The sequence below is a fragment of the Puntigrus tetrazona genome, chromosome 25, assembly GCF_018831695.1.
Source record: "Puntigrus tetrazona isolate hp1 chromosome 25, ASM1883169v1, whole genome shotgun sequence".
NCBI lineage: Eukaryota > Metazoa > Chordata > Actinopteri > Cypriniformes > Cyprinidae > Puntigrus > Puntigrus tetrazona.
The window spans coordinates 9,246,683-9,273,407 of NC_056723.1; the positions used below are offsets into that span (position 1 = coordinate 9,246,683).

At 37.4% G+C, this 26,725-nt stretch overlaps 6 protein-coding genes across 9 annotated transcripts; 2 read left to right on the top strand and 4 right to left on the bottom strand.

Moving 5' to 3' along the window:
* The first annotated feature begins 573 nt into the window (after positions 1–573).
* nedd1 (NEDD1 gamma-tubulin ring complex targeting factor) lies at positions 574–8,196 on the top strand. Its single transcript, XM_043228595.1, has 17 exons — positions 574–746; positions 1,253–1,396; positions 2,493–2,587; positions 2,670–2,786; positions 2,942–3,082; positions 3,572–3,801; positions 3,899–4,100; positions 4,983–5,112; positions 5,248–5,376; positions 5,476–5,520; positions 5,623–5,727; positions 6,021–6,065; positions 6,157–6,329; positions 6,412–6,595; positions 6,672–6,780; positions 7,280–7,346; positions 7,443–8,196. The coding sequence occupies exons 2-17, from the start codon at positions 1,261–1,263 to the stop codon at positions 7,545–7,547; spliced, it is 2,013 nt and encodes a 670-aa protein (XP_043084530.1). The 5' UTR covers positions 574–746; positions 1,253–1,260; the 3' UTR covers positions 7,548–8,196.
* A 168-nt stretch (positions 8,197–8,364) lies between these two features.
* lyrm5b (LYR motif containing 5b) lies at positions 8,365–9,933 on the top strand. Of its 3 annotated transcripts, XM_043228617.1 has the most exons (3): positions 8,365–8,445; positions 8,590–8,656; positions 9,064–9,933. In XM_043228617.1, exons 2-3 carry the CDS (start codon positions 8,612–8,614, stop codon positions 9,271–9,273), a joined length of 255 nt encoding a protein of 84 aa, XP_043084552.1. In that variant the 5' UTR covers positions 8,365–8,445; positions 8,590–8,611; the 3' UTR covers positions 9,274–9,933. The 3 variants fall into 3 exon arrangements, with proteins under 3 accessions (XP_043084552.1, XP_043084553.1, XP_043084551.1); XM_043228618.1 differs by having other exon boundaries at positions 8,383–8,635; XM_043228616.1 differs by having other exon boundaries at positions 8,387–8,656.
* On the bottom strand, positions 9,396–14,067 carry si:ch211-59o9.10 (uncharacterized protein LOC561841 homolog). Its single transcript, XM_043228598.1, has 11 exons — positions 13,927–14,067; positions 13,345–13,585; positions 13,185–13,239; positions 12,117–12,624; positions 11,490–11,629; positions 11,337–11,417; positions 11,129–11,252; positions 10,165–10,274; positions 9,967–10,088; positions 9,794–9,893; positions 9,396–9,716 (listed from the first exon to the last, which is right to left on the bottom strand). Exons 2-11 carry the CDS (start codon positions 13,518–13,520, stop codon positions 9,657–9,659), a joined length of 1,476 nt encoding a protein of 491 aa, XP_043084533.1. The 5' UTR covers positions 13,521–13,585; positions 13,927–14,067; the 3' UTR covers positions 9,396–9,656.
* Positions 14,068–14,166: 99 nt separating this feature from the next.
* sycp3 (synaptonemal complex protein 3) lies at positions 14,167–16,910 on the bottom strand. The gene is made up of 9 exons (XM_043228612.1): positions 16,885–16,910; positions 16,301–16,468; positions 15,955–16,033; positions 15,846–15,880; positions 15,618–15,735; positions 15,431–15,530; positions 15,132–15,230; positions 14,919–15,023; positions 14,167–14,694 (listed from the first exon to the last, which is right to left on the bottom strand). The coding sequence occupies exons 2-9, from the start codon at positions 16,428–16,430 to the stop codon at positions 14,641–14,643; spliced, it is 720 nt and encodes a 239-aa protein (XP_043084547.1). The 5' UTR covers positions 16,431–16,468; positions 16,885–16,910; the 3' UTR covers positions 14,167–14,640.
* Positions 16,911–17,064: 154 nt separating this feature from the next.
* actr6 (actin related protein 6) lies at positions 17,065–19,828 on the bottom strand. Its single transcript, XM_043227472.1, has 11 exons — positions 19,644–19,828; positions 19,423–19,540; positions 19,269–19,337; positions 19,073–19,196; positions 18,859–18,994; positions 18,718–18,774; positions 18,537–18,635; positions 17,996–18,074; positions 17,722–17,893; positions 17,495–17,633; positions 17,065–17,416 (listed from the first exon to the last, which is right to left on the bottom strand). Exons 1-11 carry the CDS (start codon positions 19,709–19,711, stop codon positions 17,287–17,289), a joined length of 1,191 nt encoding a protein of 396 aa, XP_043083407.1. The 5' UTR covers positions 19,712–19,828; the 3' UTR covers positions 17,065–17,286.
* Positions 19,829–19,916: 88 nt separating this feature from the next.
* Positions 19,917–26,686, bottom strand: gtse1 (G-2 and S-phase expressed 1). Of its 2 annotated transcripts, none has more exons than XM_043227324.1 (12): positions 26,542–26,686; positions 26,228–26,285; positions 25,825–25,882; positions 23,828–24,446; positions 23,590–23,751; positions 22,943–23,084; positions 22,161–22,559; positions 21,574–21,643; positions 21,284–21,499; positions 20,899–21,184; positions 20,699–20,815; positions 19,917–20,259 (listed from the first exon to the last, which is right to left on the bottom strand). In XM_043227324.1, exons 2-12 carry the CDS (start codon positions 26,247–26,249, stop codon positions 20,164–20,166), a joined length of 2,187 nt encoding a protein of 728 aa, XP_043083259.1. In that variant the 5' UTR covers positions 26,250–26,285; positions 26,542–26,686; the 3' UTR covers positions 19,917–20,163. The 2 variants fall into 2 exon arrangements, with proteins under 2 accessions (XP_043083259.1, XP_043083260.1); XM_043227325.1 differs by having other exon boundaries at positions 26,228–26,282; positions 26,542–26,682.
* Positions 26,687–26,725: the final 39 nt, after the last annotated feature.

Genomic DNA, 26,725 nt, shown 5'->3' on the forward strand with positions numbered 1-26,725 from the left:
TGGATTACTAATATGCAGTGCTAAGAACGTTAAAGGCTTTTTTTTCTCAATATTAGATTTTTTTGCACCCTCAGATTTTTTTAATAGGCTACTTATATCTCGGCCACATATCGTCCTGTCCTAACAAACCATACATCAATAGAAAGCTTATTTATTCATCTTTCAGACTATGCATAATCTCAATTAAAAAAAAAAAAAAAAAAAACTGAATTTTTTTACTTTTGTGGTCCTGGGTCACATGATCATTTTAATGCAATATGGCCATATACTGATTAGTTATTTTTCATTTTTAAAAAGACACTCAGAAACATTAAATTACTTCTCAGAAGTTGTTTTTTTATTTGTCTGTCCTCAAATAAATCCGAACGTGCATTGCATTAACAACTTCTAGCCAGTGTTCTTTTGGTCTTAATGCAAAATACCTCTTGTTTACTTGAATGTACCAGCATTACAAACGCATACTCTTCCTCAAGCGTGTTTATTATTGTAAACTTTGACACATAAACACAATGGCTTGCCCTCACCCCACTGTCGTTGCTGTAATTCCGAACGCTTCCTGTTTTGAGCCAAGCGGCGCGCCGTAGTGGCGGTTCCTTACTGGAGCCACGGATGTTCAAACTTTATTGATATGACAAAGTTTTACTTTCAAATAAAAGGACTCATTTATTCAACCAGCGTGGATGTATCGTGAACTTTTTACCATCGTATCCTTCCGATTTTCAGCACTTTGATAGTCTAAACCGAGGGTAAGTAGCTAGCTGGTGCTAATCAGCTGATGAATGCAGAAACTATTAGCACAACATCACGAACAGCAACAAATAAGTGCGAATTGGAGTGTAAACGTCTTTTAACGACGTTTACGGATTTATTCCAAATGTTATTGATCAGTATTAGCGGTTAAAGTCGCATTTATGTAACAGCATTTGATTATACTCCAAAGTTAAAGAAGATTGCACGAATTAGCTGTACTGCTTGTTGGCTAACCTGCATGTAACTAAAGATATTCTAAGAGTTGTAAAGGCATAATTGATAATGTAAATAATAATTAAACTAGAATAACACCATGTAAATATAACTTTGTGGCTAAACTAAATGTTTTATGTATTGCTAATCATAAAAGTGACATAACAAAGTGCAGAATTATGCGATCATTTGTAACTATTATTCATGTACAAGCATTCGGGATTCTCGTGAATGGTGGAAAGCAGCGGGTCGCGCGCCTGACAGCTGTCCATCTTTTGTCTCCTGGCAGCCGTTGCTATGGAGGACGTCACGCGGCTGGTGTCGTCAGGTGACTGTCTGAAGATCTGGGACTCGACCTCCATGACGGTGCTGGAGCAGTTCAACCCGCACAGTGCCACGCATCCAGTGGCGCAAGTGTGCTGGAGCAGCAGCAGTATCCTCTAAAAAAAACATTGCAAGAGCTTAGAGCATCATTCACATGACTCACAGTAATGCCAGCACACATATCAAGAGTTTATTTAGCAAAAAAGATAACTCTTTAATTTTCAGAAAGCATGTTTTTATTATGCTATCATGGTTTTATTTTATTTATTTTTAAAATGGTTAAAAATTGATTTATCTGTTTATATATATATATATATATATATTTCATAAATGTATGTTTTCAAAATGTGAATTTTTTATATTTTAAAAAATGCCTTATGTTCATCAAGGCTACATTTATTTGATTAAAATACAGGTAAAAAGTAATAGTGTGAAATATTTTTACCGTTTAAAATAATGGCTTTATACACCAATATATGTGTTATGCAAAGCTGAATTTTCATCAGTCATTACTTCAATCTAAAGCAGTGGTTCCCAACCGGTGTGCCGCGGCACTAAGGGGTGCCGTGAGATCTTTTGAGGGTGCCGCCAAAATTTCAACAAAATTTTTTTATTAAGGCAGAATCAGTGTAAACAGTATTCTCATATCATCTAGGACTAGGTATAAGGTGTTGTTGCATGCAAACTCTCGAAATGAAACAAATAAATAAATAATAATAAAAAAGCTACGGAGATTTTAAATATCTATTTCCTTATAAGGGTGCCAGGAACTTTTGAAAGGCTTTCCAAGGCTGCCTCAAACAAGAAAAGGTTGGGAACCACTGATCTAAAGTGTCACATGAGCCTTCGGAAATCATTCTAATATGCTGATTTATTAGAATTATCAATGTTAGCAAAGTTGTGATGGCAATTTTTTTTTTTTGGAAACTACAGTTCCGTTTTTCAGGATTGCACTTGAAATGAAAACAAATACCTGCATGTAATTACATCTGTTGGTTACAGTGTTTAGTGCCGACACCTGATTGCATGCAGGTATTTTTGAAAACTTTAAGTACAATGTATAAACATGTATGTACGCAATAAGTGCATTTTATCGAATTAATAATTTAAATGTAAGTATGCAGTGGTTAAGGTCGCCTAATATGAAGCTGGGCTGCAGATTTAATTGATTTATTATTGTAGGTAATTGCCTTGACCGTGTTCAGATCAGTATCTGGTCAGTGCCAGCAGTATAGGAGACAAGCTGGTGGTGTCTAGTCTCAAGTCATCTCCGGTTCCAGTGATGGAGCTGGGTGAAGCGGTGAGCTGAGCATCTTGACATCTTCTATACTATCTAAATATGTCTAGGTAACGTATGTCTTGCAATGGTCTTCTGTTTGTAGAAAAAGCAAACCCGCGTCAGTCTGAACTCCACGTCGCAGTTCCTGGTCAGTGGAGGACTGGATAACACGGTCAATATCTGGGACCTAAAGACAAAAAGATTGCACCGAAGCCTTAAGGTAGCAAACTGCAATTATTTTTATGTATGTAAATAGCTTATTTTACAGTTTCAAAGGACTTTCAGTGGGACGTTTGTTGTTCTTTGAAGCTAAAATAGAACCACAAACAATGTCCCAAAACAGCTGAAACCTAATCAATGTCTCATTCTGTGTAGGACCACAAAGAGGAAGTGACATGTGTTTCTTTTAACGGAGGTGATAGCTACATAGCGTCTGGCTCCACTAGCGGAGAAATCATCCTCCACAGTATCACAACCAACCTATCCAGCAAACCCTTCGGCCATGGGCCAAACGTGGTGAGTTTGACATTTTTATTTGCATATTTTCATTGTCCACAGTTTTGCAAAAATGAGAAACATTACTATTGTATCACTGCACCATAGGCTAAAAAAATTGAGAAATGCATTTGAGAAAAAAAAATATTTTAGTGCCGACAAACGATTATTAGCAGGTTTTTTTAACATATATATGTGTGTGCTATTTATATTTCTCCACGTATATATTAAAAATATATTATGCTTATATATAAATATATTTATGTATAATATAAATTTAGAACATAAATATTAATGTGTAGTTATATATACATAATAAATATAGAGCATGCACATATTATGCAAAAACTGTTATTAATTGTTTGACAGTGTTTCTTATTTTAATTTTACAATTTTCAAATGTTCAGTCATCTAGATTTTATTTCGGTGGAAAACTGCATGGAGACTTTATTTCATTATGATGAATCAGGTGACCCTGATATAAAATATTAACGTGTGACGTCTCTTCAGCCCATCCATGATCTGAGGTACTCGCTGGTGAAGAGGTCTCTGCTGGGCACGGTGTCTGACAGTGGCTCTGTGGCTCTCTGGGATGCTAACACTCAAAAGGAGCTGCATTTGTTCGAGGGGACGCACAAAGCCCCGTGTTCAGGGCTGGCCTTCTCTCCGGCCAATGATTTGCTCTTCATCACCGTGGGCCTTGACAAGAAGATCGTGTGTTATGACACCTCCAGCAAAATGTAAGAGAGAACATCAGATTTCATACGCATTTTGAACACTGGAGCTTGATTTGGAAGCGGTTTGGTTGATCTGTTTAATGTGTGATTGTCCTCACAGGGTGTTTCGTAATAAGCAGGTGGAGTCTCCACTCACAGCCATTGATTTTACTCCAGATGGAGCTGGGCTGGTTGTGGGCTCCACGCAGGGCCGAATTTATATGTATGATTTGAGAAACCTCAGCGCACCGGTCAAAATCACCACAGCTCACAAGACGTCAGTGACCTGCATTCGCTTCCAGAACTCCACCTCCAAGTTAAAGGTACCGCTGTGTTGTTTGTACATCAGCACATTTCTAGAGAGCAACCCTTGGTTTCATGTGTGATAGTGTTTTTATTGTAGTAACTCAATTAATTGCACCAAATAAATTAGTTTTATTACATTTATATATGTATGTGCACTGTGTATATTTATTATGTATAAACATACAGTATATATTTGGAAGAATACAAACATAGAAAACACACATTTAGTATAGTATATATAACTTATTTTTCTTAAATATATACATGCATGTGTTTGTATTTATATATTATATATAAACACAGTATACACACATATTATGTAAAAAAAACTTTCCATTTATTTTGTAATTATCAAAATGATCAAATTGTATTACAGATCTAAAAAAAATCTATTCTAAGAATTGTTAATTAAGATGCTAAAGAAAAAAGGGCAATAATTAAGAACATTCAGGTTGAGAATATATTTTGATTGATTGATAACAGTGCTTATATGAAAATGTATTTAATTACTTTGAATTAATTTAATATAGTATTTTAATTTGAGGATTATTTAAATATTATTTAAGTTTTTATTGTTTAATTATTAATATCTTATATATTAAACTTATATATTTAGAATAGGTTCAAGGAATAATGAATTATTTAAATTATTATTATAGATGCAGTAACATGGATTTTATTTTAAATAAATGAACTTGTCATTTTTATTTATCGTCATTCCTTTTTTATTATTTTTTTTAAAAACCTTATTATTGTTACTTTTATTTATTTATTTTTTTTATACAATTTTTGTAACATCCGATGACTTAAAGAAATGTTGCCTCTACATTCAAGCATTCAAGATTGTTGAAATTGGTTCTGGTTACCGTTGATATTAAAAACCAGCCCTGTTTCCACAGTCCGCTAAAACATCTAGCAAATCTTCTCAGTCAAATAAGAGGATCTCAGTAAAACTGGGTGGTCAGCAGACGGGACCCTCCACTCCAACATCTACAGTCCAACCCAGTGTGCCTGGCCCTGAATTTTCAGGTGCATCTTCTTTTTTATAGCTATAGAAAGTTTTATTCTTTATTCAGTCATATTTGGTTAGCTCTGTTAGTATTCAAAGCGCTGTTTATAGCTTTTGTTATGGTTCTATGGTTAGTGAATGTTTTGTTTTGGCAGGTACTGCTGAGGTGCTCACCCGTGAGGCGGAGGGTCAGCACAGCCAAGACCAGCTGCTGAATATGGAAAAATTTAGCAGCGTCGGTCGGAACAGCCTAAACTTGGATATTTTCTCCCCACTTAATGATGGTGAAATCCCTGATGTTCCTTCTTTTGCATTTTTATCACTGTATTGCCTTTTTTTTTCTTTCTTCTTTATCTGTCTTCTCTTGTACATCCTCTCCACAGGTTTCAAATCACATGGTTTTGGTGATACTCCAACTTCAAGAAATGGTGAGTGTTTTAGTATGCTCAATAAATAGTTCAATAGATTATGATTGTTTCACGCTAATTACGTGGCTAAATGTTCGCTTGGCATTCGTCTGTTGTTTTTAGGAGGCAGTATAGATGTGTTCTCGAGGGAAGGAGAAGGCCAGCACAGCACAGACCGCTTCAGAGTTGGCCGAAACAGCCTGGACATCTTTTCACCTGTACGAGAGGGTGAGGAAACCTTTCCAACCACGCTTCCACAGCTTGGAACACTCTTCCTTAGTTTGGATTTTGTTATGTTTTTGAAGTCCAAAGCTGCATTTATTTGATTAAAAATACAGTAAAAACCGTAATATTGTGAAATATTAAAATAAGTGATTCCTGTTTGAATACATCTAAAAATGTAATTCAAAGTTGAATTTTCAGCTTTCAGTGTCGCGTGATCCAGAAATCATTCTAATTTGCTGCTGAATACACATTATCGTATCATCTAGACACTGATTGCTTGCTAATTATCTCTTTAGATTACAAAGGTCACAGACTGAGTGACGTATCAAGTGGAAAAAAAGGCAAGTTTGTACAAACTGCATGTAATGAGCGCAGTAAGAACAGTGAACAAGGTTCAGAATACTTTTACATCAGCATGTCCTGTGTTACCAGACTTTGAATACCTACCTCATTTCCCTGGTGGGTCATCCCAGAGGAAGACCCCATTGGGCACTCCGGGCAGTCGCTGCTACAGTCCGTCTGTGGTTCAGACTCCTCCACCAATCAAAGAGGAGGAGTCCATCACTACCCCGCCGCAACAGACTGATGTGCAGAATGGCAACAAGGTCCAAACGGGGTCGCTTTGTTTATCATCTGGTATGTTTTTGCATTCGTAGATTTATGTTTTCGTATCCGGGTTATGTACAGGTGGAGAAGAATAGCGGCCCCCGACAGGAGTATGACGTCACGAGCACGCCCCCCGCTGCTCAGAGCACACGCGTTCAGTCTGTGGACACGTACAACACCCCTGAGCCCGGTCAGAGGAGAGAGCTGCCCACCCAGCTCACCTATGATTCGCCGGTCAGCGGAGCGCCTCCTGCAGCTGCACCAGGTATGTCCCAATTGGCCTTGATAAATATTAGTCTCTTTAATGGGACACAGTGAGTGACGGATGTTTTGATCTGAAGCTCCAGCGGCGGCCGTCGAATCTGGAGCCGAGGGCCGGGGAGCTCCGCTCACCTCCATTCAGATGAACTTTGTCCGTAATATGATCCATGAAGCACTGGAGGACTTCAGGTGAGATTGAGATTCATTTAGAGATCGCTGATTTAAGTGACTTCTATATATTTAAAAATGTAATTTATTTGCAAAGCTGAATTTTCAGCATCAGTACTACAGTCTTCAGTGTCACATGAGCCTTCGGAAATCATTCTAATGTGCTGATTTAATTATTATTTTGCATTATTATTAGCATCAAAACAGTTATGCTGCTTATAATTATGATATAAATATATAATTATTATAATTATAAAACAGTTATGCCGCTACAGTTTTTCAGAAGATCAGCAGTTATTTGAAATCAAAATCTTTTGTGAAATAAGTATCTTTGTCACATTTTATCAATTTAATGCTTTGCTGAATACTAGCAATTAGTGCTAGTAATTAATAACTAACCAATCACTTTTTGATGTGTGATTAATCATTTGACAGCACACACATTTTTTACAGATTAAGGTATATGTTCATATTTAGATACTCTTTGGAGCCATTAATGACTGTTTTTGTTTGTCCCCAGGGACACTTGTCATAGAGACATAATCAATCTACAGGTGGAGATGGTTCGGCAGTTCTATATTCAGCTGGTATATTTGTCTCTTTTACAGACCTTTTTTAAAGTAAAAATATATATATATATATATATATTATGGCCCTTTATTCATACCATTTGTCTTTTCCAGAATGAAATCCACGGTATGATTGAGAAGTACTCCGTGAATGACTCTCTCATCGAGGAGATAGAAAGACTGAGAGAGGAAAACAAACGACTACGAGCCAATTATTAAAGGCATCCATAGACGCGCATCTCCCGTTGTGTCAGTCCGGGAATACTGCCCGGAAATCAGAGAGGACAGAGAGAAGTGCCTTCACCCTGCAGACCACCGCTCACTGTCTGCTTCTCCATTTGTCATATTGGCACACACTTTTGTATTTGTTTCAGGTCATAAAGCGTTTTTTTGTAAGATTTCTATGCCTTAAAATCAAATAGCGAGAAGTGAAAACACTTTGTATTTTTTTTTTTGGTATATCCTAACTACTTTACAGAACAGTTGCATGTATTGGCACTTAGGATATGAAAGGCCTGAATGCTGTAGAGAAACACCAGCGTGTGAATTTTGCCACTATGGATTGTGCTCTTTTGTTGTCCGGATTATTTTTGCGAACCACATGCCAAAAATGAAAGGACACAGGTGATGTTGTGTAAGAGTAGGTAGATTTATGTATTTTGCAGCTTCGAAGGGTGTGTGTTGGAGATTATTTGAATGCCAGTGCTTTAATACATGACATTTTGAATCGGTTTTATATGTTCTTGGCAGCACATTTGGCAACAAAAAGCAAACGACTAACTCAAAACCATGTACACTGTGCTCCTAATCAGCGATTAAAAAATGTGTCTTCCTATGGACTGGCCTAAATAAATTATTTCTGCATTCACGTGTAGCTGTTTTTTTTTCCATCCCGTTTCGCTACAACCATAATATTGTCGCGTTTCGTTTTGTTTTTAGGCGGATGACTTTGGTAACAGAACTATACAATAGCAATACCAGCATTCGTAACCAGTTAGCTATTGTATCAGATAAACGCATGAGGACTTTTATTTTGACTTTGTGTATTCGATGACAACAGAAGTTTTATTCCCTATTGATTTCATTGCGTCCAAAGGGCAATACGAGACATTAGCAGGTTAGAAAAGCAAAGTTTGCGTTTTGGGAAACACATGACAGCTTACAGCGTAATGTAGAAACTGAAGGTGTTTCAATAGCAGTCCGAATTTGGGGACCCTTGGCTGAGGAGCAACAGGTCAGCTGAAGTGTGTTTGTTTGGCAGAGATCAGAGGAATCGCTGGGAAATGGCCAACCCACTCCGAGCAGAGGTAGTTCAGCTCTACAAGACCGTGAGTACACTGCCCCCTTCTGCTCTTTAATAACATGAAACAAAATGTACCGTTACACATATTCCCGAATATACTTTTACTTCATATTGACCGTCAAACCCTTTTTGTAGTTTTCAAAACTCTTGAGTAAAAAGTCCAATTACACAAAGCGTTTCTCATGGTGTTTTCGACTTTTTTCTTCAAATTATAATGTTACCCATACCATTAGAAACAATCTACATTTATGCTATAATTGGACCTAAAACTTACAATAGTATTAACAATGCACTTTAACTTATATCAGCTAAATGTATTAAGAGGATAAACACATTAAAGTACAGAGAGGGGGGATCATTCTGCACGCATCTTTGACTCCAGGCATTAGAAATTCATAATCCCGTCTTCTCTTCTGATTCTTCTGCTTGAAGTTGCTGTTTCTTGGACGGGAGTATCCGAAAGGAGCCAACTATTTCAGAGACAGACTGAGGGCTGCGTTTGCCAAGAATAAAGATGTGAGCGACCCTGAGAAGATCAAAGAGCTCATCAGCCGAGGAGAATTCGTGGTGAAAGAGCTCGAGGCGCTCTACTACCTCCGGAAATACAGAGCCTTGAAGAAGCGATATTACCAAACAGAGTGAATAATAATCACGTGTTACGCGCTGCCTGATATTACATAAACAACAGCAATGGAAGGACTGTAACATTATACTAATTACACATTTTATCGCTATTATAATAAAAAAAGGGCAACAAAAACATATATACATATAAGTGAATTTATTTGAAAATCCAAAATTCAAGTTTAGCTATTGCTCACAGGTTTGTTGCCACTGGAGTGATACAGTTGTGTCTGATATGTTTTAGAAGGATCTCTCTAAATAAAACATCGCTTTATGCTGGTACAAACATCGAACAGCATTTTGCATTTAAAAAACATTTAATAACATATAAAGTACGATTAAAAGTCAAATGGGTAATATGACCGGCTGTGAGGTAGATATTGAGTCCTGAAGGTGTGCGCTCAAGACAAAACGCCACACTCTGATATATCTGCTCTGCAGATGGGACATGTGGCGTTCTCCTGTAACCAACAGAAAATGATTAGCAATAAGCAACACGAAATTAATCATGGGATTGCGCTGTTAAAACAAGCTAGACCTTGAGCCAGCGGTCTATGCATTTGACGTGGTAATCGTGGAGACATGGAAGGATCCTGAGTCGTTCACCCGCTTTGTACTCGCTGAAACAGATCTGGCAACTGTAAAGAGAATATGATTAAACTATTGCATTATGGGAAATCTCTCTTTGCTGCATTCAGTTCTGTGACTTACTCCGTCTTTCCTGCGCTGTGTGTGGGATTGTATGTTTTTATGGGTAGCCGCTCGATCTCGGCCTTTGTCAGAGTGTTTTTGGCTACTACGGCACCTTGCTGCTCCTCGAACGCTAAGAGGGCCTGACAAAGCAGCCAATAAAATCATTTTGCGATTGTAGCGAAGCATGTGATTTCTGTGAATTAGCATAATTCAAACCTCATAATTATTTCCCTGGCTGTCATCGAACAAGTCCATCTGCAAGTGAGAAGCTTGCCTGCGGCGAGAATTGCGAGTTCTGCCAGTTTGATGACGGCCCTGTTGTCTGCCTGTCCAAACAAAAGATAAAAAAAAAAATAAAATAATGAGCATCAGTTTTCCAAATTAATGTAAGATGACATTAATAAGACTTGTTTTTTAAAGGACCATCTGACACTGAAGATGAGTAATGGCTGCTTAAATTTCAATATTACAATACAACAAAGATTTTGATGAAATATATACAGCCTTGGAAAGCATAAAATACTTTATTGTATAATAATAATAAACACACACACACACACACACACATTTGTATTACTACAAATAAAACATTATTATATAATATAAAGTAAATATTATAAATTATAAATTCACACGCACACACACATATATACATTTATACACGCACACACATATACATGCACATATATACACGCGCACACATATATACATACATACGCACACACATATATACATATATGTACATATATACACGCACACGTACATGTATAAACGCACGCACACACACATGCACATATATACACGCGCACACGCACACACACGCACATATACACACGCACATATATACACGCACACACACACATATACACACGCACATATATACACGCACACGCACACACATATACACGCACACGCACACACGCACACATACATGTATACACGCACGCACACACATGTATACACGCACGCACACATACATGTATACACGCACACACACACATACACGTACATATATACACGCGCACACACACACACATATACATATATACACACATTTATAATTAATACTTATATGACTGTACTTGTACTATATATAATAATACTAATACTAATATGTATTAAAGTCTGCATTTATTTCTAATGAAATCATCAAGAGTTTGGCTCATGTATGTTAACTTACGGGGTTGCTCTCCTAGGATGACCTGCTGCAGCTCTGAAAGCTCAGAGGGTCCGTGTGAGAAAGATGCAGAGTTGATCATTGAGGCCCAAGGAGAAATCCAGCCCAAGCCAACATACGGATCAACCTGCAAGAAACCATCACTTTTTGCTCGAGTCTGATCACTGCACCACCATTCAATGCTCCAAATAAAGCAAAGGCCCAAGCTGACCATGTGTCTGTGGTTGTTTCTGCCGGGTGATCTGTTCTGGAGCCTCTGCTGCTCCATTCGTTCCTCCATATCAAACTGTTCCTGCAAACACCAGAACATCAGAGTTAATCACTACTCTGTTGTTTCTCGAGTAGGATGAGGAGATAGTTGTACCTGAAGGCTTCTGGCATACGCTTCATCCTCAGCCATCTGAACAGAGCGGACCATGCTCTCATCTGTGTCATCCTCTATGATGACAATATCTTCTGGTATCGCACATATAAGTGAACTTGCTGGTTCATGCATTCTCTTTGCTATTAAAAAAAAAAAAAAAATCAATCTTATAGAAGAAATATTGGGCAATATCGACCTAACATTTAACGAGACGTTAAAAGAATTTGCTGAAAATCTTTTACACTCAGACCATTCAAGATGCAGATGAGCTTGTTTTTCATTAAAACAGATTTGGGGAAAAAAATTAAAAAATGGATAAAGTAGTACCTTAGCTGGGAACGACAGCTTAAAGCGACGGTTTAAAATGAAAATATTAATGATGGACTTGTTTATTACAAATATGCTTTTCACTTCACAAGATGTTAATTGATGGATTGGAGATGTGTGGATTACTTCTGATGTTCACATGGGCTGTTTGGACTCTTATTCTGACGGCACCCATTCACTGCAGAGCAAATTTCTCTAAACCCGTTTAGATGAACGAACAAACAAACTCATCTAGATCTCAACCGGTTTGAGGATGAGTACCATCATGAACCATTTCTATAAACACCTGGTCATCCATACCTGCATCCAGCAGTGCAGCTTCATGCTCTATTGCTTGTAAAGAAGAGTGTGCTGGTGTACTTTTAGAGGCTTTAGATTTGGTCTTGCTATAGATGGTCTTTTTAGACCTCTGTTCCCTTCCATTGCTGGAGTTTAGTGTTTTTTGCTTAGAGGGGTGACCCATTACTAGCAGCTCATTTAAATATGCCGGATCACCAGTTTGGTCCAGTGCAGACGTGGAAGACCCAGCTGAGGACGAGGGCTTGTAAGATGCAGAAACATGAGAAGCAGAGGAAGTTGTTGGACGTGGAGACTCTAACCATGTAAAATCAGAGGGTAAAAGAGACGAGGCCGTTACAAATGCATTTGCTCCCAGTGTAACGGTAGAGTGTCCCTGCAGCGTGCTTGCACTTGAGCCCTCCAGCCTGCGCCGCTTCATCGTTCTTTGGGAGCTCGGAGTGGTGTTAAGGTAACCTGGAATGGGTTCACGTGTTTCGCATTTTCCTCCATCAGTACAGGATGATGTTGCCTAAACAAGCATACAAACATTTTAAATACAATTCCAAAAACAAAAATATGCTCTAGAATTGGCAAACTATGAAGTGTAGTTAACATACTGTTTAATATATATGTAATAATTAATATATATATATATTTATGTAATAATTTATATATATATATATATATATATATATATATATATATATATATATATATACACTTTTTTTTTTACATAAATTCAGTCTTTAAGAAAATTAAAGAAAAATTGTGTAATTAAGAAAAAAACGTGAAAGAATGCAACAATATTTTTTGCATTTAATAAATTGCTATTTTGCAATTTAATGGAAAAATATTAATTCAGAAACATTTAATTATTTTAGATATATATATATATATATATTGCTTGTTTTTAATCTCATAATACTAGAGATTTCTTGCAAGCACTGGAATTAAAAGGTCAAAGCCACTGCATCACTGGTCTTTGTTTGCATAGAAAATACTTACACTCTGCATACAGCATTCACAATACAGTATTGTACTCAGTATTGAGTTGTATTATAGTATGTCATTCTGCCCTTTTTTTCTTACCACATTTCTGTCGGCATCTTTATGAGAATGACGTTTTCTTCTTTCAGTCAGGGGGCTGTAAGAGGAGGACAGACTCTTGTCATTGCTAATTATTACGAACGTCTACTACATAGCAAGAGCACGAATAATTAATATCAATATTTACAAAAAGAAATGGTACCTAGGGGTCTCGGGAACAAAAGTGGAGGAGAATTCAGGAAAGTGTCCACGGTCTTCAAACAGAGGGTCACTGTCATTCAACAGACAGGCATTATTCAGTGAATCCGGTGTGTCTGGCGCCAAATAGTGACTGTGCAGATGATTGTCCGAGTCCGAGCTGTCCTGGATGTCATCCATCTCTTCGATTATGGCTTAATGTATATATACTTTGGCTATAACTGACAGACTGTGTGCAGACGATTCTGGGAAGTGAAAAACAATACAGTTAGGCCTACATAAACTCTTTAAACGCCTAAAGGCTGCATAACTGCGCTCCATTAATATAATGAACTTCATATTTTACGTCGCAACGCACATCCTTTGCTGGTGAAACCATGCTAGTGATATTTGCCGACAGGCATTGTTTGTGATAGCTGCGGTACTGAGGTGTGAGACTAATCTGTGACCGGCTGGACTCGACGTTTAATCGAAGTCGCTGGTAAACGTTTAGCAAGCCTCATTATATTAAGATCGCCTAAATGGCTGCAATTAACAAAGACTCCGCGTTTTCATCGATTAATTGAAATAGACTAACTTCACTCACCATCTTCACGAAACATTCCACTACGAAAAGCAAAAATCTTCGCTTAGATACCGCATTAGCGAATAGCAGTCACAATAAAAAACGCCGCCATAGAACTTTCGGTTTTTCTTCCGGTTACGCCACTTCCGGCACACGGATCGCTAGGTCTGCATTTAAAGGCATAGATACATCTACTTATCTGATGTTTAATCTGATGTCCTTCCATCTCTCATGTGAACAAATAGACTTGTTTACTTTTAATGTAAACAACTAATAACCTTTTCTTTGCCATTAAAGTGAATTAAAAACTTACCTGATTAAAAAAAATATACTAATTTGCAAGAAAAAAATCTCAAAACAGACTTTAGAGGATTATTTTCTTCTTTTTTGGGAAAGGCAAAATATTGATGACCCATCTTGCAAGGTTTTTATCCAATCAAATGCTCTCTGTATTGAGATTATCCCACTTTCTGTTGCTATTAAACTAACAAGCAAAAGAACAAATGTCCCAGCCAAACTTTCAAAATGCCTTAACACACAAACACAAAAAGAAACATTTATTAATGAGATCTTTAACACTGACACAATAATACAATTATTTTACATATTATTATTATTATTGTACAATTATGGATTAAAAAGAACGAATGGAAAATAATGTCTACATACTTTTTTTAATCAAATAAACCTTTCTTTTAGAACATAAGGTGAAGTCTTAAGAACAGAAAGGTGTTTTCAGAACAGCATGGATTGAAGGGACTTCCGGACAGTGGCCATCTCCTGTTGTTGCTGTAAAAATAAAACGTGCAATTACCCTAAATCCATTCTTACATCAGTTCATATATTCATCTGAATGTGCAATCTGTGTAAAATAGTTTTATGAACTTCGGTTTTTCCTAAATGGAAGCTGAGTATCTCGAAAATGTAGCGTACGTCACATTTCACATTGAATGGCTATTTAAAGCAGACACTTGAGTCCAAACTGTGATGAATCTCTTTGTTGAAGCGCTCACCGTGTCCATCATTATCTTCTTCTGCAGCAGGGCCATCTCCTTTCTCAGCTCCATCTGGGTGCCCTGCAGGAAGGCTTCATGGCTTTTCTCCATCTCCTCCATATTCTGCACACAAATTAAAGACTCGGTCGGTCAGCCAAATGATGAAAAAAAAAAAAAAAAAAAGGTCTCGGTTCAATTTCAAATCATTAAAGTCATGATGGCATCTGGGACCTTGACAAACTGCTCATACAGGTCTTTGATGGTTTTCATTTTCTGGTTTTGCACAACCCTCGCCTGCTGGAAGAGCTTTTGCTGCTGGCGAAACAAATTCTGTGAAAACAGAAATCAAGGAGTTCAAAGGCAAAGCGTGAGACGTTTTACGTCAAATACCTCTACATGGCTGCTAGATATCCTGAAAAAGCTGCATTATATTTTTCACAAGACCCTTAATCCTTATAATATTTCCTCTCCCTTAGTGTGCTGCCGTGCCCCAAAATGACACGTTTCAACTTTTACAACTTCTTGATTACGTTCAGCTTCTCCTCCTGCTCCTCAGATTTCTGAACGTCAGTCTCCCACTGCTGAAGCACGGAGAGAACTTGCTGGGAATAATCTTGTGTCAGCTTCTGTCTGCACAGTATACAAAGCGTTTATGTGTTTGAGCGCTAAAAAACAAACAAAAAAACGTGTTATTTTTCATACAGTGCATCCATTCACCTCTGATTCTGCTGAGTTTTCCACATTTGCTCCAGTTTCTGAGTGCTGCCCTTTAAGGAGTTTTTGGTGAGAACCTCCAAGCGTTTCCTTTTGGTCTGCATGGCCTTGCTGATGTCCGCTAAATGGCCGTTCGGTCATTTTCAAAGCAGGTTATATTTATTTCGCAAACATTTAAGGCTGAAACATAAGCTAATATCATCACCGAAGCTTCAGTAACGCTCCACTTACCACCGAATCTTTCCAGCATAGTTTGAACCTCATTCCTGAGACAAAGAGCAACAGATGTTCTTTCTTTTTCTTCATGAATTCAGCTACGAGTATGTTTTTCAGTACTCACCCCACACCGGCGTTGAGATCGTCATCCTCAAACGTATCTGCAGGTCTCTTCCTGGTCAGTTTATCAATGATTGGAGTTTCTAATGTAATGTAAGAAAATGGGAACAAACTGCAAACAAGCTTCACAGCTACTTCACTAAATACACGCACATACAAACTATTAGTATTAGCTTGCAAATTATACATACTTATGCAATCCCAATCTATTCCTTCATTATTAATAGGTCTCTGGGTCACCCTTTTAATAAATAATTACCATGTCAATATCGTGATATAACCTCTAATGCCATGACTTTAAGTGCTACTAAATGTATTTTTAATGAGCTTGGTAAAACACACAGACACACCATCTCTGGTATCATCTTCAGACAGACTTCCTTTCTTTTCCTCCAGAGCGTCGAAGTCAAACGTCTTCAGGTCCGTGGATCCGTCGGGGTGCTTGGTCTTCTTGTTTTGTTTCCTCGCGGAAGCGGCCATGGTCTCGCCGTGTGAAGGGTATTTCGCTTCAGTCCGGACTAGTTAAATGTAAGCAGCAGAGAAAACTCCCGATGTGTAAACAAACTGGAGAATTTATCGAGTGTGATATAATTCAGAAAATTTTTAAAGCAATTAAATCACTACGCGAAAATGATCGAAACTTAAAAACAGGTTATATAAAACGGTTTCAGTTCACACACACACAAAAAGCGTGAAATACAATACTTTCATGAACTTATATTCTTCATTTTTATAAGGTTATGTTCTCGACGGAAACATTTGTAAGTTAATCGAGGAATCTACCTGAGCGATCTCTTTATAATCAGAACTTAGGAAACTACACGAAATGTAATGACCTTTACCACTGTGTGTTATTACCTTGCAAGTATTGAGAAATTATAAAATACTGTAATTTATGAACAAAGACTAACAATGTCTAACGGTTTAGACTCACGAGTCTCTGAAGTGGTTTCCCGCTGTTTTTCGTTTGAGCGCGAGATAAAACGGATCACGTGCCGCATATTAAAAGCCCGAGGCAAGTTGCAGTATTAAATATCAGGCTTGTCAAGACTTTAACTTTAATTATTTATAATATTAACTGGATTCTAAACAAATAAGCAACAGTAAACTAAAAGAAAAAAAAAGAAAAAAGTATTTTATTCTCCAGTTCACATCAATAATATATATATATATACACATACAAAAAGTTTTTTTTTTTTTTTTTTAAAAAGGCATGTTGATTTGAGTAATATTGAGTGCAATGTACAGTATGCCAATGTGCAGCTTAGTTTTCATACAACACATACATACAGCCTTCCAATTTTCTGTACAAAATGGCTGACAATTCACGTGACGGTCAAATATCAAACTTCTCCTCGCATACATAGTGTCCATTTTCCTCATAATCCTCCCGAGTGACCACCATCTCTTCAAAGTCAGGGTTTTCGGCCAATAACTTTCCTCCTTCCCACGGGTAGCATATAGGACTGAAACCGAAAGACAAATGTTCAGTCTAGACCGTTAAAAACTGCGTCAACGATTCTTTCAGAACTCTCAAAACATACTTCTGTGGCTGAACAACCGAAACGTCATATTCTACAGGAGCGAGCGCCCGGACTTCTCTGTACACCCGATCTCTGTATCCGGGGAACAAGGTGTTTCCGCCAGTAAGGACAATGTTCTTGTAGAAGTGGGGCTGCATCTCTGGACATAAAAAGAGCTCTTGTATTAAAAGTATTTTTGGTGCAGTAATATTTTAAACTGCACATATATCATGTAAGATGCCACCTACCTTCTGGCATGTTGTTGATGGAGTTGACTAAAGCCTCAGGTATGCCCATCTCCTGTATGCCAATGTCAGAGGGGTGAAAGAGCATCTCTGGCACTGCAAACCTCTCATTGGTGAGCCGCAAAATCTGCTCCCCAGTTTTATATTTGCCAGTAAAATTCATCTCTTCTCTAGGCTACAGCACAAAAAGTAAAAAAAAATATGGATAAGTACAAAAGCAAGTCATTTTCAAAACATGATAACTCTGAGAGTAACAAGAATAGGGTACAGCATTTACCTTGCAAAAGCCCTTTTTGATAGAGCTGAAATCTGGCAGCACATAGTCTCTCATAACTGTATTATCTTCTCCTTTCAATCTGCGAAAACAGAATTAATTCTACTTATTATACTATACTTAATTATACTAAGTAAAACACACACACTCACGCAGTTAACCAAGGCTGCATTTACGTCATAAAAAAATACTATTTAGTAAAAAAAAAAAGTAATTATGAAATATTAAAAATAAGCGTTTTTATTTATAATTTTTTATTAGTTATTACTCCAGTTTTCAGTGTCGTATGATCCTACAGAAACATTTCTGTAGGCAGCACAGCATTTTTTATTTTACTGGAAACTGATGCGTGTGTGTGTTTTAGCTCTCTCTGATTAAAACAAAGCATTTATTTAAAAGAGATGTTTTGTAAAAGTACAAATGTTTTCACTGTCACTTTTGATCAGTTTAATACATCTACGCTCAATAAAAGTACCACGTGTTTATACACACGCATGCATTTTTGCAGTACACACACACAACAATCCAGTTCATCCAAACTCACTGTGCAATCTCCATATCTTTGTAGAAATCCTGTGACACATAACACACATCTTCCTTGACCTGATTGATCACGTAAGTCTCATCCATCACGTGCAGCTGCCTTTAATACAGAATTGTCACCAGTTAAAGAAACACCCTGCCATAACGAAGAACTGACTTTTTCCATTCGCTAAATGGTGCACCTGTATGAAATGATCTCCTTCAAATGGTTGGTGAGCAGCTTCCCTCCCACATTTACCCTAGGAAGTCCAAAAAGATTAATAAAAAGATTGCCAACGCATACACAATTATAAAGCATTCGGCTAATTACAATTAACACTCACCTGCAAATGCCCTCTTTCATTTTTCTTCCCCTGCAATAAGGAACAATGTGCGTGAAGGAGAAGCCGCTGTCCACCACAATACAACACAGCTCGGAGTTATTCTCATGAAAGTATCGATGAGCACTCAAAGATCCAGCTGAAAAAAAATGAAGAGTCATTAGAGTTATGGAATCTTCTGGTAGTTCCAAATGAACATTCAGAACGATAAACGTACCGTTGATTCTGAGCGCCGACTGGAACTGATATTCTTCAAATAAAATCTCATTCATGGATTCTTGAATCGAGCTGAAGTTGAAGTAAGGTTCTGTTATCACGATGTTGGTATCTGGAAAGTCCACCTGCAAACACGACGCGCACGGGCTCGGTATTTCATAACGCACATTTATGAAACAGAAAACGTACGTTTGTACCTTAAACATCTCTTTCCCAAACAAATGATCCCAGACTTTGCGCTGCACGTCCCAGTTTACGAGATACCCCTGGATACAGACGCAGAAGGAAAATATATAGAAATCACAATTTTCTCATATAATGCGAAGTTTGTAATTTATATCGAGACCATGCCTTTTGAAAGGGAAGGATGAAGAAGAGTCCAGAGGGGTCTTTGATTTCATCCAACTGATTAGCAGTGAACGTTTTCAGTCTGGAGGTCTTCGAACGGAATTGGCAATTTGGGATAACGCTATTGAGAAAAATATTCTGCATTTAGCTCAATACAACGTACGTAAATCGCATAATAGAATATATTTCAACAAGGAAGGCGTAACAATACACCGTGAAGTTACCTGACTTTCTCATGACTGTACCCGATTTTAGCGAAGTACGCACCACTGTCCAACACGAGCGTTGACATTTTTACATCACAAGTTGAGATAAATTGATCAAACAAATTGCATTTTTAATTTACAGTTCAATAAAGATTCGATTAAATGAACATGCCGCTCTGAGTGTCTTCTTCGGCGCTTCAGATGCCAAGTCTGTACGTGTATACTGCCCCCTACCGTATGTTTGCGTGAAATACGTCCCAACAATGTAACCATAAAACAAAAGCAAAGGGAGACGTTGTGAATTTAACATTTATTTGTACCTATTGGGGGAAATACAACAACTTTGATTTCTAAAATACTGCAGATCACCATAATTACATACAATCATGTTAGACAAACGACACAAATAAAAGCACAAAGGCTATAAAGCACAGCAGCATCCATGCTCCCTCTTTAAATTCAATTCAACAGTAATGAACAGTATGAAATGATCCAGTTTTTTTTCTTGGCACAGTTCACAGTAAATGTTGCAGGTGCTCTAAAAAGACAAGTCGATCAGTGGAGCGCCATTCTCAGCATTTTCTTTCTTGTCCTCTGGACTCCACTTTATAAGAGGTGAGCTTAGGTCAATTAACTAGAGAAAAAGAAGTCAATAATTACAAATTATTCATTTAGACAGTAAGTATCTGAAGAATGAAATACAAGAATGCACATTATGATCTTCATTCACATTAGCTTGATTAAAAGTGGCATTTATAAAGGTCTAACATATTTGTACTTTTTAAATAATTGAGGTTTTTAAAACTTCATATTTATCTATAAATCCCGGAAAAAAAAAACGTACCATGGTTTTCACAAAATATAAAAATCAGTACAACTGTTCAATACTGATAACTAAATGAGAATCAAATAAGCATTTTGGAATGATTTCTGAAGGATCGTGTGATTGCTGAAATGAATAAGATTTTAAAAATTAATCAAAATATAATTATTATCAAATAAATGCAGCCTTGGTGAGCTTTGGGGACTTTTGAAATGCAGTGCTTATACATGTATTAAATCTTTTCTCTCACCGGTCCTCCCCAAGGCTTTCCAGAGGAAGTCTTGATAAGGTCTGGAGTATTAGAGAGATCAATTAGCAGCTTTTCTGACGGCTGAAGTGCTGGTGCAGGTGCATCCACAAGCAAAACCTAAAATCGTGACATTTTTAGATCTGATGAAGTTTCTTATAACACGCGTAATTAAAAATCACTTAAAACAGAGTTTACTTCACCTCTTTAATTTCCTTTTTCTCTGACTTCTGCAGGTGCTTTTGGGTGTCCACTGAGTCTGGAGGTGCTGGGGGTTTGATGTCGCCTTGAGAAGGCTCTGGATCACATGAAGGCAGCTCGGAGGGATTCTCCACAACTGCTGGCTCATAGACGGGAGGTTCCTCGGGCTCATCCTCCATATTAAAGACCAGAGAGCAGGGCTGGAGGTCAGCTGGAGGGCCGGTCTCCTCATTGGAGACTGAAGATTGCTTTTCTTCCTGACTCTCACTTTCCTTCGTGTTTTCAGGGCTGAACAAGTAAAGTTTGTCTTACATTTACACACGTCAAAATTGTGACAAGCCATGGAAAAGGGGAGATCAATCAATCAAGTTTAAGAGCAAAAAGTACCAAATTGGATGAGTGGCTGCTTGGCTGGAAGTCGATGAGCACTTGGTGACCTGGGAAGGTTTACTCAGACGTGACACACTCCTGGGTGTGAGTGCAGGGATCCCAGAGATACGGCGGTTGACTGGAGTGGGAAGAGCAGATGGTCTCCGTAGTTTGCTGCCCATAGCTGAGGGCGTCAGGAGGCCCAGTGGAGGACCAATTAGATGATCAGGAATACTGCAAAGACAAGTCAAAATTAAGAAAATCCTTCAAAAGAAATGAAAAGTTATGAGAATATATTACATTATTACCTCTCCACACTGCATGCAGTCAATAACCTCTTTGGTTTCATGATACGAGGGACGTCAGGCGAGGATGAAACTATAAAATAGGTAAGAGGCATGATTTAATGCAGAAATGTCTTGGTTAAAAGGAAAAAAAAAAGAAGAAATTATATTTCACCCCAAAAATCAAAATAGTATAAAAGTATAAGAGCATTAAATTCAGCTTTAAACCGTTATTCCTCTTTGTAGAACCATTTAGATTATTATTTTTTTTATCATGTTTTATATGTTAGGTTTATTTTTTTGCAAATTGTGATCATTTTAAGTCATTCAAATCAGAATATAACGTGTTGCAACAAATAATACAATATGCAAATGAATTGTATATAAATTATGCTAAATATAGAAATAAAAACAGAAACACTACGCTGTATATGACATGTAATTGTAATAAGTATTCATGTAATATTAAGTATATTAAGCAACAAAATGTCTTTACCATGGAAAAAAAGCATGAAGTCTTAAGAAGCTTCACTTTCCATATGTGTGGTTTTTTTTTTGTGACAGGTTTAGAGACACTCGTCCTAATCATTACCATGACCGTTTTTTCTCACCCTCTGATTTGTGAGCTCTCTTCAGGGAGTTTGTGGGTGTTGGCATCACCGCAATCTTGAGTTTAGGGTTTCCTCTGAGAGCACTTCCCATCTTAGCAGCAGATGCAGGGATGCTGGATGTGGAGGTGCTCTTTTCACCCGTGTTTTTTGCTGGGGTCTGAAGCTGTGAAGGCGGTAATGCTTCCGTTTTCTTGAGGGGTGTAGCTTTAACAGGCCTGGGAAGGAGTTCAGATGCCCTCCTCCCCTGTGTAGAAACGGAGGTCCGTCTGCTGACGGGGGGCTCCGGGTTTCTGGCGATGACAGAGGATTTGCGGCTAGAACTTGGTAACCTGCTAATGCTGCTGTGTGAGCGAGCACCGATGCTGTTAGTGCTGGAGTTCAGGGAGGAGTTGAGTTTAGCTGGTGAGAGGAAGAGTTGATATGTTAACATAACCAGCAGATGGTAGTAGATAACCAAGAACTTTTCAGGTTCATCGCATGCATTTTACAGGCAATGAAATCTAAATCAATTTTATTTAAAAATAAATATTTATGCTCTCTCTCAAACAACTAGTAACAGGTAATATTAATAAAAACTTCAATCTAAAAATAAATGAATACATACACAAAACAAACTCTCTGAAACGTGGATTCAAGTATTACAACATTAAAGGTACCAAAAAAAAAAAAAAAAAAAAGCATTTAATTTGTCTAGATTAAAATGTCAAGGCTATTAAAATATTAATCTTATTAAATATTAAATACAAGTAACATTTTATGATGACAAAGGTATAACAGGTCACCTTTACTTCCAGGAGAGATGGTTAGACTAGAGTTAATGCTGGACACAGATGAGGAAGAGGATGAAGTGTTTCTCCTCCTGTCTACAACTCTTGAGTTTTGAAGGGAAGGAGCTTTAAGAGCAGATGAAGCTCGCAATTCTGTCTGAATAATTTAGAAAAATGTTCAAACATACAAATAAGTTAATTTAATCAAATTTTTAAAAAAAGTTTAATCAATTTACAAAAAAAAGAAAATTACGTACTGTACATTTTAATACACAACACTATAGGTTGGGATCAGTAAATAAAAAAAAGAAAGTCTAAAATGAATTTTAAAAATAATCCCCCTCAATTTTTCAAATAAATTATGCATTTTCATCAATAATAACAAAAAGAAATATTTTTTTTGTACCAAAATCAGCATATTGAAATAATTTCTGAAGGATCACACAAACATGAAAAGTGGAACAATGACTGCTGAAAATTCACCGTGCATCACAGGGATAAAACATTTTATAATGTGTGTGAAATAATTTTTTTTATATTGTATATAATATTGCTGTTTTAACTGCATTTTTTGTATTATTAACAGGTACATATCAACGGTCATTTTTGTAAAATCCAAACTTCTTGAAGAAAATAAGCTACAACAGGGCAGCTCCTTTTACCTTGTTCCGGACCGAAATACTGCTCCTTCCTGGTAAACTAGTGTTAAAGGAAGAATCACTGACATCGGAAGCAACACTGGTGTTATCGGACAGAAGGTCTTCAGAAGAACCAGCTCTACTTGCGTTTCTACTGCTGGGACTGCGCTTTAGCCCAAAATTACCCTGAAAAACATCGATACACTCAAAGTAAATCTTAAACGATAACAATCTATAAATTAACGGAGGGAAGTGCTCATACTTTGCTGGGAGGAGGAAGCCTAGTTTTAGCAGCAGGTGGCAGTTTTGTGCTGGAGGAAAGTCGCGAGTTTCCTTGTGCTGTGGGTTTGCTGGGTAACACCCCACTACTAGACACAAGGGCTTTACCTCTAGTAGCCATCTTAGGCTGTGTCACAGCGGGCCTGACGGGACTCGATGTACTGAGACGTGTCTTGCCAAATCCGGCCGTCCCGTTAGACTTCAGCATACGCTTCTGAATGGCAGGCGGAAGCTGCTTCATTGGGCTGTCCTGCACAAGAAAGGTCTCCCTTTTGATGGGACTCAGAACATCAGCTGGCTTGATAAACATGTTCAGTTTGGCCGACGAGTCCTCCTCAAACGCCTCCGAGGAGACGACGCTGCTCTCGGCTACAGAATCTGTGACGGTTTGCTCGAGGTGGCTGGCGAGCAGCTGAGCTTCTTTGCTGATTTCGTCAAACTTCTCTCCTGTAAGCGGACTCCAGCTGGGCTCTTCTCCCTGAGACGGGCCGCTGCTTACGCTGTCCGTCACATGAATGGAGACTCCATGAGAAATGCATTTCTCTTTATGACTGACCGGACCCATGAAAACCTCGTCGTCAACATCGTAATCTCCTTTAGAGCTGTTAGAAAACATTTCCGCATGATGTATATGTCAAAAAACATTGTAATTCTTATTGTATAGCACGTTAAAGGAATAATTAGCCAATTTACCTATAAATCTGTTCATCATATCAACTCTTAGCAATTTTATGTGCTTTTGTCATTTTTATTAGTTGACAAGGCTTGAAATTTTGACCATTTTGGTCTCATATGCTCCCATAATTTAATCTGTGCGACCACACACCTTTTGATCTTTACATTCTTAACTTTAATGCAGATTTTGGATTGGTTAAGATTAGCTGTCAATCACTCAGTCACTGCTTTCTGCTGTCAGGTGACGGGGAGCTAACTACCGCGGAAAATGCAAAGGGCTGAAGAAAATGAACAAAATGAAAGGAAACGCTGACAGATTTCTTGTATGAACCACCAAAAGTTACAAATAACGTTGCTAGTGATGGTGATCATGTGGTGAAAAGAAGACATACAGTGTTTGGAGAGAATGGTTGAAAGAGTTTGAGTGGCTGATTGAGACTATTCACAAAATAATTTCATACAAAGAGGGGCGTTTTCCCCCCCAAAAACTGTATCTGATATTGATTTCATACAAGAGTTCAATAAACAAGAATTTATTACAAAAGAGACTTATGATTAAGACACCATATTTCCTGTTTTTGCTTTATTTCGACAACAAAAATAATTCCAAACACAGCCACAGCACTGTTTTGTGTCTCTGAGCCACATCACGGTGATTCGTTCCTGAATGAATCAATGTTTAAATGATTCGGTTCAGTCGCAGTGACTCAGACACAGTGACCACCTACTGGCGTTTTTAATTTCACACTTAAAGTATCTTCATTTTTTAAAATAATGCGAAATATCAGTATTCAACGTTTTGTTTTACAGTATTAAACAAATATAGGAGACTAACTGCAAGTCAAATTCATTTATGTACAGCATTAAGCAGTGTGTAAATGCATCTAAATGACACTTCAGAAATTTAAATTCAAAGATGAATTTTAATTTAAGATTTATTTGTGCTCTGTCTTCTTCAGCCCTTTGCATTTCCCACGAGAGTTATTTCTCTGTCACCTGACAGTGGAAAAGCAGGGACCGAGTGATTGACAGCTAACATTAAACAATCCAAAATCTGTATTAAATTTAAGAATGCACAGATGAAATCTGTTAATATATAATTTGTAGTTGTCGTGCTCCTAAATTTAGCTAATTTTTTAAAGTTGGGAGCACCATTGTAAAAAAAAAAAAAAGTAAGTTGTGTTTTTTTTATTTATTTAGTTCTGTTTAGCTTGATTTAGTTTAGTTTTTCAACAAAAAAAGATTTTTAATCATTTTAAATTAGTATGTTCTGTGCCTTGAACAAAATGAACACTGGAAACAAACCTTGCAGGTGACAATGAAACGTCAAAGTCAAATTTCTCCTCAGCCAGTGAAACAAAATCTAGAATAAAAAATAAACAAAAACAAAAAAAACACAAATAAATACAAAGAAAATCACAGATAAAATGATATGTTAAAGTAAGTTTAAATTTGCCAAATCACTGTTTATTTTCTGTGGTTTGTTACAGTACACTTACAAACAAACAAACAAGCAAAAAGTACAATAATGTAAAATTAAATAGAAAATAAATACTGTTGGTCTTTTGTACGTGTACCATGTTAGTGTTTTTACTATGATTAACCATTGCATTACTGTCTGTTAGTATCACTGTACCATTGTACCACTTAAGTACTTTTAGTCCCTAACTAGTTTAGAGATACTGTAATGAAATAAAAACACGATTACCACGGTGAGTGAGAGATGCCATCTTCAGCCAGGAAAACAAACGGAGGCCAAAGTCCTGCTAACATTAGTTCACAGTTAATGTGGTTCCGTTTTTTTTCCATTGCACGTTTTGAGACATCAGTTATTTTTACCCAACTCAAAATACTCGAAATAAAACTAACGATACTCAATAAAAAGAGCACTTTTGTCTAATAACCAACACATAAACAATACAAGTGACGGAGCTCATACATTCATACGGTTCACTCAACGATCATATTCTAATTTGATCTTAAAACAGATTACAAACATTTAACACGACCAAAAACACTTACTGTTCGTTGGATAGAGATCTCTGGTTATATTTATTAATCGTAGTGTTGACTGTTCACAATAAATAACTGGCACTTGCGATCTGGTTTCCACATTTCAAATTTCGTGGCCGGTCTGATTTCGAAGATCACGTGACACGAATGCTGCGACGAGATTGGTGGAGCAAGCTTCCGGAACTCAGCGGTC

What these genes read in the sequence shown, in the direction of transcription:
- actr6 (XM_043227472.1), bottom strand. Translation starts at nt 19,711, where the DNA reads ATGTCAACGCTCGTGTTGGACAGTGGTGCGTACTTCGCTAAAATCGGG. An exon ending in TACAGTCATGAGAAAGTCAG is followed by an intron (nt 19,541 to 19,643) that starts GTAACTTCACGG and finishes TTTTCTCAATAG; the next exon opens with CGTTATCCCAAATTGCCAAT. An exon ending in AAGGAGATCATTTCATACAG is followed by an intron (nt 18,636 to 18,717) that starts GTGCACCATTTA and finishes TCTGTATTAAAG; the next exon opens with GCAGCTGCACGTGATGGATG.
- si:ch211-59o9.10 (XM_043228598.1), bottom strand. Translation starts at nt 13,520, where the DNA reads ATGGATGACATCCAGGACAGCTCGGACTCGGACAATCATCTGCACAGT. An exon ending in CGTATGCCAGAAGCCTTCAG is followed by an intron (nt 11,418 to 11,489) that starts GTACAACTATCT and finishes TGGTGTTTGCAG; the next exon opens with GAACAGTTTGATATGGAGGA. An exon ending in GCATAGACCGCTGGCTCAAG is followed by an intron (nt 9,717 to 9,793) that starts GTCTAGCTTGTT and finishes TGTTGGTTACAG; the next exon opens with GAGAACGCCACATGTCCCAT.
- nedd1 (XM_043228595.1), top strand. Translation starts at nt 1,261, where the DNA reads ATGGAGGACGTCACGCGGCTGGTGTCGTCAGGTGACTGTCTGAAGATC. An exon ending in GAAGCACTGGAGGACTTCAG is followed by an intron (nt 6,781 to 7,279) that starts GTGAGATTGAGA and finishes GTTTGTCCCCAG; the next exon opens with GGACACTTGTCATAGAGACA. An exon ending in GGCAGTTCTATATTCAGCTG is followed by an intron (nt 7,347 to 7,442) that starts GTATATTTGTCT and finishes TGTCTTTTCCAG; the next exon opens with AATGAAATCCACGGTATGAT.
- lyrm5b (XM_043228617.1), top strand. Translation starts at nt 8,612, where the DNA reads ATGGCCAACCCACTCCGAGCAGAGGTAGTTCAGCTCTACAAGACC. An exon ending in TAGTTCAGCTCTACAAGACC is followed by an intron (nt 8,657 to 9,063) that starts GTGAGTACACTG and finishes TTCTGCTTGAAG; the next exon opens with TTGCTGTTTCTTGGACGGGA.
- gtse1 (XM_043227324.1), bottom strand. Translation starts at nt 26,249, where the DNA reads ATGGCATCTCTCACTCACCGTG. An exon ending in GTTTCATTGTCACCTGCAAG is followed by an intron (nt 24,447 to 25,824) that starts GTTTGTTTCCAG and finishes GTTTTCTAACAG; the next exon opens with CTCTAAAGGAGATTACGATG. An exon ending in GGCTTCCTCCTCCCAGCAAA is followed by an intron (nt 23,752 to 23,827) that starts GTATGAGCACTT and finishes GATGTTTTTCAG; the next exon opens with GGTAATTTTGGGCTAAAGCG.
- sycp3 (XM_043228612.1), bottom strand. Translation starts at nt 16,430, where the DNA reads ATGGCCGCTTCCGCGAGGAAACAAAACAAGAAGACCAAGCACCCCGAC. An exon ending in AGCAGGAGGAGAAGCTGAAC is followed by an intron (nt 15,231 to 15,430) that starts GTAATCAAGAAG and finishes CTGTTTTCACAG; the next exon opens with AATTTGTTTCGCCAGCAGCA. An exon ending in AGAAGATAATGATGGACACG is followed by an intron (nt 14,695 to 14,918) that starts GTGAGCGCTTCA and finishes TTATTTTTACAG; the next exon opens with CAACAACAGGAGATGGCCAC.